At 38.4% G+C, this 21873-nt stretch overlaps 1 protein-coding gene across 1 annotated transcript in view; it reads right to left on the reverse strand.

Annotated features, from left to right (window-relative positions):
• Positions 1-8713: 8713 nt before the first annotated feature.
• The window catches only part of WDR25 (WD repeat domain 25), a gene marked incomplete at both ends in the record, with an annotated part of 54337 nt that continues 41177 nt past the window's right edge, over positions 8714-21873 (reverse strand). The window contains 3 exons of the mRNA XM_084208017.1: positions 8714-8935; positions 9316-9456; positions 11628-11798. Coding sequence (XP_084064143.1) covers positions 8714-8935; positions 9316-9456; positions 11628-11798 — 534 coding nt within the window. The remainder of the gene's footprint in view (positions 8936-9315; positions 9457-11627; positions 11799-21873) is intronic.

Genomic DNA, 21873 nt, shown 5'->3' on the forward strand with positions numbered 1-21873 from the left:
TGGTAAAGTAGAAGAGTTTCAAGCCCACCATCCTAGATGCACCAATAGGTAGCAGAGGTATTAAAGAGAAATCAAGTTTATCATCTCACTGGTTGCATGTCATAACAGAAAATGTTCCTAAAAAGCTGCCTGGATGACAGACTACTTTCTGAAAAACTAGGCACCACACCTATATGAACCTGAAAGAAAGTGTTTCGTGTATGCCTGCTTCACAAAGCAGCATCACGTTATTTGTTTGATGGGAGATGGCATTTCAAACAGAGGGATCAGGGATGTACTCTTGTGTTGAGATGTACTCAACAATGTTCCAGCCACAAATACTTCCACCACACTTCAGCATGTTCCCTACAGGCCAGAGAAAAACTGATGGTTGAAAGTCTTTCAGGTTTCTTTGTGGTTGTGCCCATGAAGGGAAGGGTGCACCACAGGCATTCAAAAATGTCCTGAATCATTGTCCTGAAGAGTAACTGAGGAACGACAGAGAAAAAATAGAACAAGCAGAGGGGAAAAACACCCGAGGAAACATGAGGCAATCAGAAACAGTTCTTGAGATGTATTGCAAAAGCTATATTTAAAAGCAGAAAGAAGAGGTTAGTGTAGGATGTTGTGAGGGTTAGACCTGCAGAGTGATGCTCTGTGGAAGCCTTTATTGGAATTCCTGCACTCTTACAGTGACTTCATGGATGGGACCGTGTCCCACGTGAATGTAAAAATAAATCACCCAGATAATGTTGTAACACTTCAAATATACTTAATCGTCATGAATTTTTCTCCCAGAGATTCAGAGTAGTACTTGTTCAAAAGGGAATGATTGTAGAATTTTAAATGCAAGCATTCAGAGAGCAAATTAATGTCTAATTATGAATGTTAAAAATAAAAACAGAGCTATTAATTTCAGAAGCAAATGATGAGTCCTTATGTTATGAAAAAAAATAACATCCCTCTAGAAAATATCTGAAGAGTCCATTGATATTTTTTCTATAATTTACTCAAATTACTGCCAAAATTTTCCTCTGACAAATTCTCTCATGAAACTGTTTTGTATTTGTTCATTCAGTAGTCACCTTTCAAGAAGATCTCAGGTTCAGGAATAATTAATGCAAAACGAAATGTGAGTTTATTAAACTAGAGGAGTTTGGTGAAAAGCTAAGTATAGCTAAGCTTCCTAACTCAAATTAAAATGGTACCATCAGGTCTCAGGGCAGATTATGAAGAATACAATTTCTCTGAAATTACTCCCTTGACAGACACCTAAGTAAAAGGCAATTTAAAACACAATGAAAAGGTCATTATCCTCATTTTTTAGGACTGCAGTTCCCAAGGGAATGCTTAAGCATCCTTTAAAATACATGGAATACATGGTAGAGAACAGGGGGGAAAGGAGGCTTAGGGCTCCCTGTTACAAGTTCCTGCAGCAGCATAAGGTGAAGAGCAAAGCAATCTCTGTAGTGCCAAGGCCCAAACAGACTCATCAAACCAGGAAAGAAGGAGTTTTCATTTGGTGGAACACCAAGTCCAGGAGCCACTTCACATGCCAAATATCACACAGAATACTCGGAGCTGGAAGGGATCCATCATAATCACAGCCCAGCTCCTGGCAGCACCATCTCCAGAGTCACACCACGGCCTGAGAGCATTGTCCAGACACTCCTGGAGCACTCTCTTAGGCTTGATGCTGTGACCACTTCCCTGGGGAGTCTGTTCCAGTGCTTGACCACCCTCTGGGTGAAAAACCTTTTCCTGAGGTCTAAACTAAGCCTCCCCTGACTCGTTTCTGTGAGCACATCCAAATTTGAACACAGGATTTTGTATGAAAATGCTGACCCATAACTGCTGGCCAAAATGCAAGCATTTAAGCCCAGGTCCAGGCAACACTTTTCTTTTGTAAAAAAAAAAGGACACATTTTCTGTTAGTCCAGTGGATTTAGTTCAATGCACCAAAGACAGCATTCTAATTATTAGAAGCAACTGGAAAAGGATGAGGAGCAATTTCTTATTCCCTCAGAGAAACCTTGCCAGACTTGCAAACCTCCCTCTCCCTGAAGGGCATTCAAAATGCACCAAATAACAAAAATCCCCAAAGATGCATAATTAATATGGTAGTTCAGCTGTTATGTTGAAAAACAAGGAAAACATTGTACACTTCATTAACAAAAAGATTGTTTAAAACTGCACTTCTGAAGTAGAGACCAGAGGTCCAAATGTAAATTATACCAGAATCTGGAGTCCCAAAACCATTGTCTTTCTTTTAATAATTCCACATTGTCTCCACTGCTTTCTCTGCAAAGCTCCAAAATGCCAATTATCCAAGGAAGTACACAGCTTCTCCGGTGAATTTTGCAATTCACCTGTCACTGAAGCAGCCATGACCAGACTGCTGCAGCAGTGCCAGAGCTACAAACTGAACACTGAAGTGCTGAGAGGTTGTCCTGCAAGCTCAGCCACAAATTACAGCAAATTTATGTTGGTTTTCAGAAGTGCAGTACAGGCCAAAGAAAAGCTCTTGGCTGTGGCTAGCATGGCAATGCAAATCACTCAGCTGAGAGGCAGGTTTACCATCTAGAGGCTGTGCCAGTCCCACCTTGCAGCTTGACAGCTCTGGCAAGGTCACAGGATGAGGGCAGCAAGGTTCCCCCATCTGAAATGGACCATGAAGTTACCCCTGGATGGTGATGGGACACTTTGACAAGTGGAAGCTCTGCTCAGCCAGGCTGCTGCCCAGAGAAGGGTAAAGATGAGATTTTGGATATGATGAAGATTTCACTTCATGGCTTTTGCCCGGATTCTGAGGTGACATATCTGGTTATAACATCACCTGTTGGAGGTTACAACAAAGAAAAATTAGTCCACGACATGCCTACAGTTCACACATTCCATTTTTCATATTAATGGCATAATAAACATTTTCATTTTTGTACTGAAAGCAATATGTGAACGAATGTCTGCATTGCAAGTAGTTCCATGCACTAAAACAAACAGCAAATATGTGCAAACTAACCATCCAGGCTGCAAACAACCGTCCAGATCTTTTAACTTGATTTATAAGAAAGTATTTTTAAAAACAAGAACTTGCCTTAGCAAGGATTAAAAAAGCCAGGAAAGGGAATTAATCAAAATATTTTATTTTCTCTATTATATATACATAAATTCTAATATATGTGTAAGCTATGATATTCTTTCCCTCATATACAACTTAAATAATTTCCTATGGACCATAAGGTGGAAGAGCTCTGGAATTTACTTACAACTCTTAGTGGCAAGCCAACAAAGGAGGTGGTTACACAATAAAACATAAAAATAACATAGTTCTTGGTGAAATATAGCTAAATCATATTCAGAGGCAAATCTTTGCTACTTGCTTATAAACAAGTGGTACTAATCTGAACATAGGGAAATTGCTTTCTCAATGTAGGCTGGTTTGTACCAGACAAGGAACACTTGAGCACAAGTTGTTACACAAGCTGCTCTCCTAAGGATGCACTTCAAACAGTTTCTCAGTAGAAACCTTCCTGAGAATGATACCTGAGTTTTGCTGCCCTGCTGATGGAAATTGGAGACAAACGGATCTAGCTGAAACTGTCTGGAGCATAGCTTTAGGCACTTTCAACCTTGGTGAACTTCAACCTTCTCCAAAGTTTTCCTGAAAAAGTTTTTAGATTGATTTTAAGAGGCACTTATGCAAAATTGTGAAAATGTAGCGAGAATTACCTTTGGATGAAACTTTATCATCTCTGTGCAGTACCCAGGTACTTTCTGGCAGGCTTCTAAATAAGCTTTTGTAGGATACCCAGGGGTGGGAGAGGGAGGTGAATAAGCTGAGCTCCTTTAAACCTCCACCCAAATCCAGTACAGGGAGTCCTACCCCCTTCCCATCACTCCCATCCATGCCAGGCTGCTCTGTCCCAGCTGGGTCATTCTGCACATGTGGCAGGATTCATCCAGCTCTGGGGCAGGGCCAGCTCATCTTACTGCCACTGGAGATCAAGCACCTCTAAAACTGCCCTTTTTTCCCCCTCATACACTAACTCCCTGCATTTCAATTCTCTGAAGTGTGAAAAGATCAGGCTGTGGCCACTCTGCACAGAGAGGTGAGTAATGAAGAGAGCAGTGAGAAATTTATCAAAGAAAGGGGAAAACACCAAAGACTCTTTGAAGCTCCTGAGGCTACATTCATGTTTGCAAGTAGTAAGGCCCAAGAGCAGTAAATGTGTAGTTTGTCTCACTTCTGAAATCATAGTATTTAACCTACAAGCATTTGGGGGAGTAGGGGATACTCTGAATTATCTCCGGTTTAGTCCCACCAGCTGGGACATATTAAATATGGTATTAGAGCTTATCTCCTCATTTAAATTCATTTGAGGGCAACACAGTTTGCACACTCTGTGAGCTAAAGCACTGTAAGTGGCAATAACTCTGAGGGTTGGTGGGTGAGGTTTCTTGGCTGGTTTTTTTTTCCATAAAAGTGCACTCCCGACAAGGTAAACCTTGGAGGAACTCATATAATAAAAAGGATCTGCAAGACAGTGAAGCAGTAATCAAAGGCAGAAAGAGAAGCAGACAGAGGAGAGGCTAAGAAAAGGGGAGACTCTCCAAAAATAATAAGCCTCATTAAAACTGGAAAACAGGCAAGAATGGAGTGCAGAGTGCTCTGGGATTTCTGCCTGCCTTTCTAATGACAGCTAAAATGAAAGCCTGAAAGTCTCAAGTCAGAGCACAGTTAAAAAAAAAAAAAAGAGAGAAGATTAATGTAGTGTAAGCACATAGACTGCTATACCTTTAAATGCAGAAGACAAGATGCTGAGACAAGGACAGAAAAAATGAAAATTAAATGGTGAGGATGCAAGCAGTGACTAGGAGGAGCTGGGATTCAGAGACTGAGATCTGAGATCAAGGCTAGCTGAAGAAAGAAGAGCAAATATTTTCAGTTGAGTGCAGGCCAAACCCTTATGTAAGGATAATGGGTAATTTGAGAGCCCACAATTTTTTGATCTGCCTGCTTTGTTCTGTTCTGCTGTTGTATTGTACCTTTACATTTGCCTGTCCCCTACAGAACAAGTAATCCCATTGTAATGCCATACCTTATTTTTATGATGAAGCCAAGAGCTGAAATATAGTGACTCACCAACAGTATTTCAGCTGAGTGAACACAATGATTCTAATAACTGTCTGCTAATTAGCAGGTTTTTGAGATAAAGACAGTTGAATAGCTTGCATCCTCTGACACCCCAAATTAATAATGCTCCAGTAGCAAATAATAAAGTGGTAGAGACTGGCATTATTACTTTTTGGTACAGTACAAAATAGATTAAAATTAATCTGGCTTGTTTTATCTACACAGGCTAGACCATTTCAAAATGCTGGAAAACTCTGCCTTGGCTCTAACAGATGATGCCCTAGAGACCTCTATATAAATCTAAAAGAATTTTTCCTAAAGCAAGATGCAAAAATTTATACATTACAATTTTATGAATAAAATTAATTAACCAACAATTTATTACATTCTAAAAGCTTCATCTGACCATAATAATCCTTGTATGCAGCCCAAACAGTATTTGTTAATTGCAGAGTGATAGAATAATGTGGATATTTTTTGATTACTGTTCATAAGATAAAAAGGAAGAATTTGTGTTTGAATCATAGTGAAAACTTAATTGATACCACTCTTCTGAAGTATTTTCAATGGCTAAATTTCAGTCTGTGTCTTAATCAGTTTTATATTAGAAAGAGATTTTAACAAGTTAATGCTGTGAAAATAATTTCATTGCATTATAAAACCTTTGATTGGATCTTCTAAATAATTAAACTCCAGCCATCTTGGAAATCTGACACAAATGCAATTCTAACTTCAATATTCTTTAAGATTATACAGTTTCAAGTTTCTTTTATTTTCTGTACTACCTTTAATCAAATTTAAGTTTTCCCTCCCTCTCCACTCTTCAAATAGTCTACAATTTATACCTGCAAGATAATTTCAGGAGGGATAAATTCTAGACACTAGAATCACACCTCAGTACATGAGTTAAACTTAAGCAACAACATGGGTAATCATATAAAATGCAGTTACTTTTCTTGGCAGTGATTCCCAAAGACTGCTCTCTCAGGACCTTCCCTCCATCCAGACGTGCTCTCAGAGGCTGAGTGTGCTCAGAGCTCACTCACACAGAGAGAAGTGTTCACATCAGCTCAGGCCTCTTCCAAAAAAACATTTCTACCATGAGCTCACATTTATTTTAGAGGCCTTTCTCAAGGCTGTACTTAACAAAATAACAGATAATCTCCCATGGAGATAGATACCAGGTTGTAACAGGAACAATTACAGTGCTGCCCATCATTCATATAAGACACACCTGGCTGCCCAAAGTTCTTAAGTGGTAAACAGTACATTTTGAATTAAAACACCAGGAGGGAAGAACACAGAGAGCCACCCCCTTAGAAAATGCTGTGCAGTTGGGATTCAGCCTGCCTAGCAACGAGCAAAAGCTTCTTCACTCCCAGCTGACCTCCTCCTGACTTTTATGGGGATCCCACTGCTTGAATTAGGAGTAACTCAAAACCACTGAGTAACTCAAACAACTTTCTATTTAAAGGTACAGCTGGCTTGTATTCTAGAGGAACAGTGAAGAAAAGGGTAAACTTCAGGCTCCTGTTAAACAGCTCATTGCTGAACAAGGAAACAAGAAATAAAGGGCATTCTGGGAAACAAAGAAAAAGTTGCTTTTTCATTGCAAGGCTCACTTGAATTTAGTGCCCTATGGTAAAACCTGTCATAGCTGTTGGTAAGGTGATTAAAACCATGCAGCCACAGTGTCTTGGTCCAGACTTCAAATTCAAACTGGACCCACAGCCTTGCTTATTTCTTACTACAGGCAATAAGGAACATAAACTACAAACCAATGGAGTACATTATGCTCATTAATTAATTTAAATCTGCTATTCACAAGGACATTCTGAAAATTTTTCTCTGAAAAAGCTTTTTTTACTGAGCATGCAAAAAAGTGGATAGAAACCCCTTGCATTTGTGCCAATATGAAAAATCAGAAGAATAAAAATATGCTACAGAGAAGTTGCTACCACACACAGTTTCTGGATTCCATGATAGAGAAAATTTACTCAGCACAATTATCCTGTGTATCTTAAAACACCTTTACAGACTAACCAGACCAAAGACAAGGCAAGCTTACAGCACTCACTACAAGATAATACATGTGAACATATAAATGCTTATAAACATATGGAGTGATGATTAGGAGTACATATGATTTATGTGATGCACAGACATATTATTTTTCTTACATATACATGCACATAAAATATTTTCTAGAACCAAGTAATACAATTGCAGGGAATGCAAATTTAAAGTACACTTACAAACAATCTCTATATATGTAAATACATAGTAATGGCCTAATGAACCTTATATCTGCTGAAGAATAGCCCAGCTCCTGTTTCAGTGCTGAAGATCCTCCCTGAACTGAACAGCAAGATGACAATTTTCTGTGTCCAAGCAACATCAAGAACTATAATATGTGTTTGCAATAAATTAGAGTAATGTTAATTGTTTTCACCCCCAAGCATCAATTCCACTATAAGCCTGTGTACTATCTTGTCAAAAATAATAGGAGTAAAGTAGTAAACAAAGACAGCATTTATTTAAAAAAATATTTATTTCTTTCTTAAAAATATTTATACATAGTTTCATTTCTTTTTTTATACAGTCAAAGAAGTAAATTTAAAACTCAAGTTGAAGCATCAGGATTTCAAAACCACAAATGTATTGACTTCAAAAGGAGGTTCAAGCTATCTGTCACACCTTTCCCTGGAACTCTCAGAAGGCATTTTACAGTAAGCTGAGCTGATAATAGACCATCCATTTTCACAAGAAGCAGTCCCACCTGCCCTGTGACCTTCCCACTTCTTGTGCATAGAAGCTGTTTTGCCTTGAACTGCAGTATTATTTCTCTAACCCTCCAGTGATCAGGTCAGGGAGCTAAACCAGTTCAAAAAAGTGGGGAAAAAACATCTCAGGAAGATGGAATAGATATTAACTGATCTGAACATCATTATCTGTTAAATAGTCTGTCCTCAACTTTTGGTGAGGACAAGAGGTAACAGTCTCCTCCTGACAGAGGAGGTTCAGATTAGATAACAGAAAAAACTTCTTCAGCCAAAGGGTTGACAGGCATTGGAACAGGCTGCCCAGGGAAGTGGTGGAATCACCAACCTTGGAGGTACTTGAAAGATTTGCAGATGTGGCACTGTGGGACATGATTTAGTGGTGGACTGGGCTGTACTGGGTTAAAGCTTGGACTCAATGATTTTAAAGGTCTTTTCCAACCTAAATGATGCTATGATTCTGTGATAAACCCTGGTCTAAGAAAGCTGCATTGAAAAGATGCAATAATTTTCTTAAATTTAGGTGCTCACTCAAAGCAGAATAGGACTGGATGAGCACCAGAAGATTGGCACAAAAGGGTTAAAAATTTGTCAGGGTTGAGGGAGAGAGTAGGATCATTTCTTTGCTCAACAGCTAACCACAAAACCATCTTAACTGCATTATGTAAGCATAAACATCGAGGTCATAGAAGAAAAGACAACAGTCTCTCTCCTACTTACAACACATCCCAACAGAATTTCACATTCCATACTCTAGCTTATTTCCTAAGCCTCTCACAGACTAACAGGAGAGAGACATCCTAAAAAGTAACTCTGGTTGTTATTGCCAGATCTTGATTTCTCCAGCCCAATCACATGTTGCAAGGAGCGATGGCAAGACTGGGTGAAATATTGCACTCACACAAGCTTCTTTATGTGCAGACAAAGTGCGAATAATCCTTGAAGTATGATAGTTGTAGAAAAACACTTTGCCATCTGAACTTCCTGTCACCAAAAGTGTTCCATCTGGAGAAAATTCACAGCCCACTGCAAATCCTTCCACCTGTGAAAAACAATAACAGAGTAACTCTTCATGCTGATTAGAAAAGTTCATTGTGGTATACTGAAAATTAATATAGTACAAAACCCACATGTCTTTAAATAAATATACACTAAAGATTTCTCCAGGTCTTTACTAAGACACAGTTATATAAAAAAAAAATTAATCAAGACATTAAGCATTCATAAAGTCTTCTAATAACTATTTTATTCAGAGTGCATACGATTCAAAATAGACTGGCACATGGGAAAGCAAATGAAGCCAATTAATATCTATCACTGATTTATAATAAAACACTATTAACACATATTAAAAAGTAGAGGTTCTTTGCTATCAATCTTCCTTTTAAACTTGGATACTGAGCTCCTGGTGGGGAAGGGTACCTTGTGTCCTTCATATCTTTTCTTTTTGTTGATTCGGTAGGGTCGCTGGGCAGAAAACAGAGCCAGGTAGTTCCCGTTGGTCTGAGCAACAAACACAGACTCCTTTGGGTGCAGGGTCAGACTTGGGCAGGTGTAACGCTCCTGAAAAGGATTTCAAAGGAAGTTTTGGTGTATCAAACAGATTAGTTCAAATGACTCAAGTTATCTCTTGACATATTTGAGAGCCCATGAAGGACAAGGTAAGGACAAGTCATCTCTATATATACATTATATAAAGATACTTAACTCACTACAAACCACTAGAAGCCTTACATCAGGACAAATGTTAAATCAAACCTCTACCTTGTTTTCCTAGATATTGACCAAAATCCCCTATCTATCTGAGCCATAATAATACTACAGAACAGCTGCAGAAAGGTAATTCCAACCAGATGGCTCTCCATCATCCTCTTCCTGCCCAAAGAAACCCAAAGTTTGGATGTGGAAATGAATCTTCTTTTCCCATATCCCTTCCTCCACAGCCATACTGTGCTTTCTGTGTTTCTTTGTACAGTTCTCAAATCCTCCATCCTTCCAGTTCTGGCCAGACTGACAGGAACAGAAAACATCTGACTGAAACAGACACCTTTCCCCATCCCACTCTTATAAAAAAGAAGAAGAAGAAAAAAATAAAGGACCATTATTAGCCTCCTCATGACAGTGATGTGGGCTGCTGCTGGCTGCAAGCTCATAAATATCTGCAGTAATTAGTAAGACTTGGCTTTACTGTACAGTCCCTATTTAGGACTGAATTTAGATCATTTTCAAAACTCTGCATGGTGACTCCCTCAGAAATCAACTGCTCTCACAAGGCTTCCACCAGGTCCAAACCTCTTCTAGTTTCAGCCTGACCTAAAGATTGCTGAGTTTTGATGCCATGAGAGCTTTGGCTGTAGGATCCATCTGCATGTGAAGAACACCAGGACAACAGTGACCACTGGACACCATGGGCTGTGTGGTAGAGCAGGAAGAACATCAGATTGGCTTTGGTTTGTGATTTGGAAGTGAAGGACTGGGAAGGAAGTTCTGGGTACTGTAAAGTATTGGGCACAGTGCAGCTGTGTGTTTCTGCAGAGAAACTGGCTCTGGAAGTATGGGACTAGAAAGCACAACACAACCTGCAGGAGCATGCTGCTGTCATGCTGGGTATGTTGTAGTAATGGGTTATTTTAGAGCTGTTAACTAGTCATTTGTTAATGCAGACAAGCAATTCAAGTCCTGTTGGGATCTAATCTAATCTGGAGAGCTGTGGGTTTTACTCCTACCTCAAAGGTTTTAAAGGTGGAATTCAGAAAAGTGAAGCAGAGTTTGCAAAGTCATCACCACATTTTGTTTATTCACAGTGCAGAAAGGTAGGGGGGAGGGGGAGAAAGTCCATATCAGAGATTCTGTATTCCTGTTTGTTTGCTACTCCTTGATGCTGAACCTTCCTGTTCTGTAATTTATATATTCACTTTCATTTCTTTTTTCCTTTCCTACTGTCTATCCAAGGTATTGATAGATCCAGTATTGCACAAAGACACAATTCTGGAAATTAAACACTAAAAAATCCCATTAAATCATCAACTATGTGCTCTTGTCAGCAGAGAACTGTTCATTTCAGCCAAAAGCATCTATATACAATCCAACCATATTATATTACATAGGATATTAGACTTGGGTTTTCAAAAAAGACCCAGAGAGTTGAAATTTTCTATTAACTGCCTTGGTAATCTCCTCTGAAGCTGTCAGCCTTTCTAGACAATTTAGTCCATTAAATGTCTTGCTTGGTTAGATGACTGAGAAATACTGCACCTGCACTGATAAATGCAAATTTTGCCTCTGTGATTATTCTGTATTAGGTATCTATATGCACATATCAGGTTGCTATTACTTTGTGAATATTAAACTCATTTTATCAATAGCCCTCATTACAGCTGATGACAAATATATGAAAAAGTGTGGGAAAAGAAACATTGCACTATAGCAGCTACTGTCATGCACCACTGGCAAACCACAATGACACTGCAGAGTCCTTGCCTAAATATAGCTTAGATGTCAATGAATTAGCACTGAAATGTAAATATTTTAAACACAAGGAGACCTCTCAGTCTTCAAGGTTATTTTTTAATAACAATTAAGTGTTGAGTGTGAAAACAAAGAAAGTTGTCAGTTTACATTAAAGGCATCTTATACCTCACAAGAACTTACTGAAAATCAAATGCTTTTTTTACTCCACTGACAAGCATGAAATATTAAATCATGACCTGAACAACAGTGGTTGTTGATCTTACATGAAAAATCTGATTGGAGATTTTTGCAGCACTCTGGAAGTCCCACGCAACGATGGTGCGATCAGCCGAGTCTCGGCTCACGGCGTCCGTGCTGGTAAGAAATTCTCTTCCTTCGGGGAGGAAGAGTATATCCAAAGTCTGTTGTACTGCAGCTTTGTACACTCTCAACACCTAGTGGACAAAAGAGTTTGCTATTTTTTGACAGATTAGAACATGACAACCTATGTTTTCCCTCTTTGTATTAATTATCTCCATCAAATATTTTTAAACATCATATTTTCAGCAACATAAAATGTTGGCATACTAGTGTTTTCCAATAGCTTGGTCAATGAATATAAAGAATCAATATACAGGAAAATTAAATTATATATCTTAAAAAGCATCAGTTTGTACAATTTATATATTATATTTATATATACATAAGAGTCTGTTAATTACTGTTGGTAAATTACCAAGGAATTAGAGTAAGATGCAGAAAGAGCTTCAGACAGCACAATGTGAAACTGGGTCTACACAAACTCCCTTTAACGCTATGAACTCTTCTCGATTCCCTAGGAGAGGCAAAAGAATCCTTGGCAGCAAGCTGTCCCAGTCAGTGAGCCAGGCTTTAAAATGAAGGACTCAGGGAGTTTGGGGCATCCAAAGTGGCAACACCAAACACATCATTGCAACCCACTGGGGGCAAGCCAGGCCAACCAGAGCAGCAACAAACATTCCTTAGCTGCCTCCCAAGGTGAAAACCAGCAGAGCAAACACCTCAGGTGTCTGCATACCAACACACACAGCCTGGGAGCAACCAGGAGGAGCTGGAGCTGTGTGCCCAGCCAGAAAGTGAAAGGGACCTGAGGATCCTCGTGGACAACAAGCTCAACACGAGTGAACAGCGTGCAGCTGCAGCAAAGAAATCGGGCTGGGTGCTGGGGATATCAACAAGGGCATCACTAGTAGAGATTGTCATTGTGTCACTCTTGTCAGCTCTTTTCAAGTCACACCTGGGACACTGTGCTCAGTTTTGCCCATGCTATACAAAAGACATGGGGACAGGCTGAAGGGAGACCAGAGAAGGGCAGTGAAGATGCTCAGAAGACTGGGAAGCTGCTACATAAGGAAAGGCAGAAAGACCTGAGCTTGCTCAGCCTTGAGAAAAAAAGGTTTAGGGGAGATCAAGCTCCAGTATTTAAAGGGTGGCTACAAAGATGATGGAAACTCCCTTCTTACAAAGAGTTATGTGGAAAAGAGGAGGGGTAATTGGTGCAAGTTTCACCTGGGGAGATTTTGATTGTACAGAAAAAGTGGGTTAGATACGTGCAGAAATGGGCATCAGCCACAGGATTCTGAATATTTTAACAGCCTGTAAGCTGGATCTTAAAAAGTAAGATATTTTTAATTATTCTAAGGAACACATGAACAATTCAAATGTCCTTTCTTTCCATCTTTCTTCATGAAAGATGGAAAGATGGAAATTCTGTATCTATCTTGTCTAATTTGAATTTTGCAAATCAATACTTTTGCTTTCTTTTTTCTCTGATTGCCTCCAGTGAAGAGAAACTTCAAGGCAAGTGGCCAGATCAAAGCAAACCATCTCTCTGAATATGGTGATCCTTGAAACTAGGACATGGGAAGACTCCTAGTTATTAATATCTGAATCTCTCTCTCTCCAAGATAGCTAAAAACATAGCTGCCTGCACTTCCAAAGTGTATTCAGAGGTTAGTCCTTCTTCTAATGTCACTAGAATACCAATAGGGTGGAGAAAGTGCTTGAAGCATTATCCTGAAATGACTCCCAACTTTGTGAGGCATTTCAGTGCCCACCTGATACCCCTTATATACCTAGTGACTAATAATTTCAGGGCCCAGACCACTTGCAGACACTTTTTTTTTGTCCACCAAACAAACAATTTTCAGGTGTCCCAGTGAAATATCCTAAATTATACCCCTGTTTTACACCAATAAAAGAAAAATCATGTCAAGTACCAAACACAGCATGAGAACTTGATTTCTTGTCTCGAACTGCAAAATCTATGGCTGTTGGGAAAGTGTTCAGAAAGCTGATCCTGCTTTAGGGTGGATCTACTTGTGGATGTCCTGAGGTCCCTTCCAGCTCTGCTTCCTGTGATCTCAGCCTGTAGAAGGATGGCAGCAGCAGCTGCTCCAGTTGCTTTTCACAGGTTTTGTGAAATGCACAGTTTAGACACATCATGTTTGCATTTGGTGAAGAACCTTAGCCATGCAAGCACCCTACACACCCTGTAATAACAGCAACAAGATGTAAACCTGCACACACTCAAAAACTTGCACATTTCTCTGCAATCTGCCTGCTTTTTTAAGATAGTGAATATACAGATGTGTTACTTGCTCTCATCAGATTTTACAGCCTCAGAATCTGCATAATATACAAAGCAATTAAACTTTGTAAAGCCAAAAGGGATATTTCCATATTTATATCCTCCACTTTCTCTATAGAGAAATCACCACGCATATTTCTTCACAGAGTTATAAAAGGAAGTCTATAGTTCATTACTAAAGTAGAAAATTAAGCTGTTTTGTAGAAGCAAAAATGAAAAATAAAACCCCAAACTGAAAAAAAAAAACCTCCACAAAATATAATAGCTGCCTGGAATGAGAAATGGAAAACCATACAGAAACCTGACAGCTGTAGGAATCGCAGGAGAAGAATGAAGTCAAATTGAGGGGAGTGGACACAAAAGGCAGAACACCCTGACAGACTGAGGAGGCAGCTACTTAGCAGCAGGCACCTTCTCAGAAGTGACACGTCCAACCAGAGAGTCAGCAGGAGCAAGAGCATGGAGCAGCACAAGCGTAAAAACAGGGACAAAGAGCCAGAAACAAAGGCCAGTTAGTGCTGGGAGGTGAAGAACAACAAAATAGAGCAATAAATGACAACAAACTTCCAAATGGATATTCATGGAAGTGATTTTTAATATTTTCTTATTTTAAAGATGAAAATCACAGACATACTGTTTACATCTTCATCTTCTAAAAAAAGCCCCAAACTTGTGAACTGTGGGTACATGTCCATCCATATGTTGTGTCCAGCATTGTAAAGGGTTTAGGTTTTGGACTTACTTTTAACAGCTTTTGGAGAGACAGGCATCTCTTGGTAAGGAAAAAGAAAATACTGAAATTGGTAATGTGCAAATATTTTTAATGTTTGCTGAAAACCTGTTGGGCTCTTACAAAAACTGCCACTATAAATTTAAACATTTTCACCACTAATCATTAAACAATATTTGTTTGTCTGTTATTTAATGGAATATTTAAGCAAATTAACTGTGTACCTTACCTTTGCAACAGGGTACTGCCCATCAAAATAAGCACAAAATACCTTCTTTTTCTATATGTTTGATACATACCTCAGAAAAACTATGCTGTTTTATCTTCAAACCACACAGTAGGAACTGACTTAGGGAACAGTAAATTAACACTGAATAGCAGCTGGGAACTTGATATACATAGTATTTCAATTGCCCCATAAAGACAGCTTTCAAAAATAACTAATTGCAACATCCCTGCTCAGGAAAGTACTCATAATTAAACCTGCTTTGTTCTACCTTAGGCAATTAATTCATGACAAGCCTGAGGAACTTGTCTGGGGAAAGCACCAGTTTGCCTACCCCGCTGGCTTTAGTTTGTTAATAACAACTTCTGCTCTTTTCCTACTTGCAGATTTATCACCTATCAGCACTGGAAAACCACAGTTCACTTTTTCAATCTAAGAATTTTATGGACATAAAATAATTCATTTCAAAGGAAGGCCTAATCATTTCTGGTGTCAACACGATCCAACACAACAACAAAACTTCTTCAATAAGGCAGGAGGTCACGGCTGCAGGAATTCAAAAAGAAAGGTAATTTAAGCAAATTAAATCAGTTTCAAACAGATTCTCATGGTTCTGGTGATTTGAAAAGCAAGCTGTGATGCTGAATTCAAGGCTTATATTTCAGATGGGTGTTCTGTAATACTTTTCTACGTTAAGCACATACCATGCACATACTGGTATTGTGTCAAGAAATCTCAAAGCCTCCACATGAGCGATTCAGAAGCTGCTGTTTGCCCCGAGCCTGTGCTGGTCACTTGTATGCTGTGTGCAATGCACTTTACAAAAAGCACCTCAAATTTTATGCTAGTGATGAGAAAGAAATGTGCTTTTATATCCATTGTCCTGGGCCATCAGGAGAGGTCTCAAAACAAATCTAATAGGACTACAGGCAAAATGGCTGGTCATCAGAAAAACCCCTTTTCAGTGAGATCCATGGCTTCCAACCTGTAAAATATGGCATATTTTTTCTTTCATTTCTTGTCCTATCTTTTTAGATTGCGTGATTTGGCATGGACCTGCCTCTTCCTATTGACATGCTGGGTAATTAGTTCAATGGGAGACTGATTAAATTTCCCTGTGAAACAGTAGAACACCATTAACAGTAACAAAAAGTACATTTTCATTTAAAGAAAAGCTTACTCTTTCACAAAATAGAAGGGGTTTTTATCTATTGTAGTGCAAACCATTTGTGTCAATCTATTGTATTTCTCTTCATAAAGTTAAAAACCCCTATTCTTTACAATTTAATTTTTTTTTTCTGTTTGTAACTGTTCTGTTTTCAGAGATAAAGCTCAACATTATCAAGAGATCTTGAGAATAATTAAGAGGAAAGAATGACTTTTTGAGATGAAGAAGTGGTTAACCTTAATCTGATATTGATCTCTAAGATTTCATATATGAACAATGTACACTGGCTTTTTTTAAGTCAATTTTAGATCACTTGAAAAGGCACAAGGATCTTGCGATGGAAATCATCAACCATTTATAATTTAAAAAATTATTTTCCCATCAAATTTTTTTATTTCAAATTATCTTCCCATCTCAAAGAGGATAAGAAGTGAAATCCACATATAGGAAAGATACAGGAATATACAGAATGCCTTTTATGTGAGGAACTCACAGGAGGTTTTTAGTACAAAACAAGGAATTCTACAGACATGAGATGACTGAGGGGAATCTGAAAGAATTGGAAATAAAGTCTGAGCAGCATGGAGAAGGCAAGTGGTTTCCTCCATTATAAGACTTCAGACAGCAAATGAACAGAAGGCAGCTTCAAAACACACAGAATGAGATGCTTACATATTTAAACTGAATTCCTTGCTAAAGGGAGTTGCAGATGTAAAAAGATCAATAACAACCAACTCCAGAGTGTGAAAATTCAAAGTGATCCAAGAAAGAGAAAGAGGCAGAAAGGCCCCAAACTCTAAGTTAGAGAGGCCTAGGTAACCATTGCTGGAAATTGTGATAAAGGCATTTGCTGTGCTTTTCTATTCTTGTTGTTCAAAAGTGTATTGGTCACTGCTGAGGGTGTAAAATGTGCCTAGAAACTGGAACAACCACTCCCTGCCAGCCTCTCACATGAGCACTCCCACTCCAAAAGAAGGAATGCCTCGTTCCTGGCTCGTTTCAGTCCCCCTGGGAGCACAGGAGTGATGTCCTGCACAGACAGGTGTAGGATTTTCATCTGCAATGCCACCATATGAGGCTCCCAAATAAACACAGCAGACTGCTCTCCTGTGCCACAGACACATAACGTGTGCCTTCACACTCAGAAAGGAGCCCTGAATGGTAACAATTAAAATCACATGCCATTGTGCAAGTGCAAATATACCCCCACCATATTTCTTTGAACATTTTTCCATGGATTCAAGAAGGATTTCTCTGAGAAGAACAACTTGAGTTTTCTAAAGCACTGCATAAATCATCTTATTTTAATTACCTTGTTCTTCCTAATACCACCAGTACATGACAATGTATTGGCTGTTTCTATAGAAACCAGAAGTGCAAGGAGCTCCACCAGTTTCTACAGCCTTTTTTCATATTTATATGCTATCCAGAGACAAATTCATTAGGGTCTCCTAAATACATGCTACTTAAAATGACTGCATCTCATCTGAAAGAAATTGCAATAGAATGTTTCCAAGGAAACAAATGCAGTGCATTTGCACCTATTAATTTTTTTAACTGTGCTTTAACAGCTTGGGCTTATTTCTTTATAAACTCAAGTATGGAGAAATTGCTCACCAACATAAAAAGCATCTCTTCAATTTTTTTCTTTTTAAGCATAAAGTTGTAGATGATAGTTGCAATTTTGTAGCTAAGTAATGTTCAGAGTAATAAACAAAGATGGGGGAGGGAAAAAAACCTGTTGTTGCTCTGCCTTGAACTCTGCTGTTAATAAAAATTTTACAATTCATTTCAAAACTTATTTTAAAAGCTTGAAATAGGAGCTTCCACCATTTTTTACTAGTTAATTTGTTCAATATCTTATAAGATCTCAATTTTAAAAATGGGAAATTCTGTGTAAACCTTCAAATCTATGTTTTCCTTAAATTTGCCTTTACACTAATCTTTTTTCAAACTTTCCATGACAAAATTTTGTTATTAATCCCAAATAGCTAAACCTTTCTATTTCTTTGTACTCTTTCAATTTCTAGTAAGTTGTTGCTATTTTTCCTGCATAATATTCTATTGCTTTTTTTCATTGATTGTGCAAGCACAAGACTTTCTGTAACAAACATTTTCCAAAAATAAAATGACAAATTTTGTCTCCATGTAGTGTCATGCCTGAAGCACTTCATTAAATTCCTCCAAGCCAGTTTCCTTTCTTGAGACATCCCTTTTAGCCAGTTTTCTCATTATACAGTACCGAGGTTAATTCCTTCCTTCCCCAGCTTCTCTTATTGCTCTATCCAAGTCCAACATCATAAAGTGACATCAAGTAAACTTCACACAATTAACCTGCCCTTAAATATATGATATTTTAAAATATATTATATTTTTTAATGTTTTTTTCTTTCTATATCTGTAACTAATCTTTTCTTCAAAGCCTTCTCTGTGGCTGTCCAGTCATATTTTACTAGGTCTCCTCTACCTGATGCCCTCCCTCTCTTTCCCTCCTTGTTTAACATAATCAGTGGATTTGCATTTATGGAGGTCTAAGAGCTTCAAATAATGCCACAGCCCTGTCACCTTTCACTTATTCCCTCTCCAGATTACTGTGTGGTGCTTCATCAGGACTTGCTGTTCTGGCAGTGATCACAAATAGCTCTTGCCAAAGCTCCAACAAACCTCACCAGTTTGTCACACTGGACACGTGAGCATCAACAGACAAGAGATCAAAGAGAGACTACATCCAACAGCTGAGTGAATTATTCCTCTAGTTTTAATAGAGTCCAAAAAAAATGTTGTTAGTGATTTCCACTCACCAAGCCCCCCACATTTCTGTATGGACACAGTAAGGAACCAGTTCCTGAATGCTTACAAAACATTAAGTTGCATCAAAGCAGAATATAAATAAAAGGTTAAAAATGGAAATCTCAAAAATAATTAAATGGATACATTTAGAAACTTTAATGAGCACATTCAGATGTAAGCTTTGACTGCTGTACATCCTTTCACCAGAGCTAACAGCACCCCTGCTCTATATATACTATGCAAACCTTGCTGACACATGTAAATACATTGTTCAATGCAGTTTGACTATTCACCATATAATGAACTTCAGCTCCTTTTAAAGTATTATGTTTTATACAGATAGTACATCTGTGTAAGCTTAGAAACCCAAATTAAAAAGCAAAAAAATCATCTGTAGCCATATTTACTTTAATGAACACAATAAGGTCCTTACTGCTGGGTTAAAGGATACAAGTCTCAACCTTTTATTCTCTTTGGTATTTCAAGGAATACTAAAATTTCAGGTAGAATAAGTGGTTGGACTAGATACTGTCTCCTGTCTGAAAAGCTAATGCAGATCAGCCAAAATGAAGGGTGACTGTGCTGGCTTGTGCTGAACATCTAACAAAATTCTTCCACAGCTCAGAGAAAGGAAATACCTCTAAAATATGTAACTACTTTAAGGTCTTGGGGTTATTGCACATTTATTTTGCAGGGTTTTATGGGGTTTATCTAGGTTCAGCTCCAAGGTCCAAAGATCCCATGGGGGCTGTTCAATATGATGCTCCCTCCTTGGCTGACACTGCAGATAGTTTTATTTTTTAAAACACAGCAGTTCACTTCAAGGTTTTCTGGTCTTTTCATAAAACCTCTATAAACATTCTCCAAATTTTTCATAAGTTTAATCAATCTGTTATACAATAGTATAAAATCTCCAGAATAATCCCTTTACCAGAGAGACAAAACTGGGTCTAACACAAACAGAAAGAAATACCACAGGCTATTCAGCTGCCTCTTCTATTTTTTTTTCCAGGCTTTGATTACTTGGGTCTCTAATTTTGAGATGCCTGTATACTTCACATTTCACTGAGAGGTTAACAAGCTGTCCCATCCATTCATTTCTCTGAAGTATATTGTTTAGCTCTATCTTAAAGATTTAAACTCCCTTATTGTTCTTTCATTTTTTGTCTTGCTTAATACCGAATGCTACATTTGAAATTATTTTGCCTATTTGCTCAACAGAACAGGAATAGCAATAAATATCTTTCAATATATGCCTTTCTTTTTTCTTTTTTTTTTTTTTATATCTGCCTCTCTAATTAATGGCCTATTGCACATTTCTGCCATGGTTTAAACCCAGCCAGCAACTAAGGACCACGCAACCACTCACTCACTTCCCCTGTACCATGAGTGAACTGTCAAACTGAATTGAAAAGATTCATTTATACACATCAGCAAGGTTCTCCATTGTGTAAAGCAGGGATGCTATTAGCTCCTCTAAAATTTTTCAGTGCTTTAGTAGCTGAGAGGATGCCTCAAACCAACTTGATACATTTTCTCTGGGACTTGCAAATCCAATTTTTGTACCACATTCAAATCACGAATAAATATGAGTAATTTATGCTCATAAATTCATGGTCCTGGTCAGAAGTACTAATTTTTAAAAATACCAATATGAGCTATTCTATGTCATTTTCCATCAGCAGAAAGCATCAATGTGGCACACTGCCATAAAGCAGCTCATTTAAACCACATGCGTGTGTAATTGGACAACAATTTTGCAATTTCTCATTCTCTCTCTCTTATGCTTAATGTTTTGCTCTGAATTTCCAGGGAAAATCCCCTTATTTCCTGATAAAATTATCATTTTGCCTCACAGTTAATTTTAAATTGTGCAAGAGGATAGCTTGTTAAAACACAGGAGTAAATCCTAAAGAATGACCCCTGAAATTGAATTACCAGCACATGCTGAAATTGAGTTTTCAGTGCGCAATGAATAACAAGATTCAGGTGCCTGATTTAGGGTGTTCTCTCTATTGACAAAATATGCTGCAAAGTCTGAAAAGGCTATCAGGAGTATGAGGATAGGAACAAAAAGAGTCATTAGTTCACCCACACATCATTCCAAACTGAATGACAGATTAACACACTTGACAGAACAGGCAAAACAGGAAAATCTCGTAATGAATTAGTCTGAAAGGACTTGAAAGATAGAAAGGTTGTTTGTGTCAAAATTGAAACAAAAGTGGCATGAGGCCTCAGACATCTATTTCAGTTAAGAGAAAATGGCACTTATTAGAACACGACAAATTTCAAAATATTGGCTGGGACATGCTCCAGTTTTAACTATGGCTATAACTGTGTAAGATGGAAAAGATATGTGAATAAGGATAGCAATATAAACTGAAAGCAGGAATACCTGAAGAATCCATTGAAATCCCCCAAAACTAGGAAGTGGCAGACATGACGTATTGATGACACTGATAATTCATGTCTAACCAACATTTCCTTCTATACCTAAGAGCTTGAAATGTAACTACAATATTTTGCAGTTACGATGCACAGGTGAGACTCACCTCCACCTCAGATGTTTGTCTGCTCCTCTTTACTGTCTCATGTAAACTGGGTGCTACCCCTCTCTATTTGCCTTGTCCCTGTTGCAGCTACACTGTCCATTGGTGAAGGACGTGTTTCTTCTCTCCCACCAGTTTTCAGAAACAGTTTCACTGAGAACACTTTCCAAGACAGCCAAACAGCAAACTCCAGTCCACAGGGATGCACATACTTCTGTAGGAGGCACCTTCTGTGGAACATCAGGCTGAGGTGGTTGGAAATATTTGGCAACCACAGGCTGGGATGCTGATGGCTCTGTCCAGGTTAAGCATTACATGCTCCTCTTCACAAGGAACTGCTTTCTGAATCTACCTGATTAAAGATCAGGTCGGATCTTTAATCAGGTTTGCCAGAAATATCAACTGACAGTTCAGCTGTGGTTAAACTGAGGCACC

Source organism: Fringilla coelebs (genome assembly GCF_963513975.1).
Source record: "Fringilla coelebs genome assembly, chromosome: 6".
Lineage (NCBI taxonomy): Eukaryota > Metazoa > Chordata > Aves > Passeriformes > Fringillidae > Fringilla > Fringilla coelebs.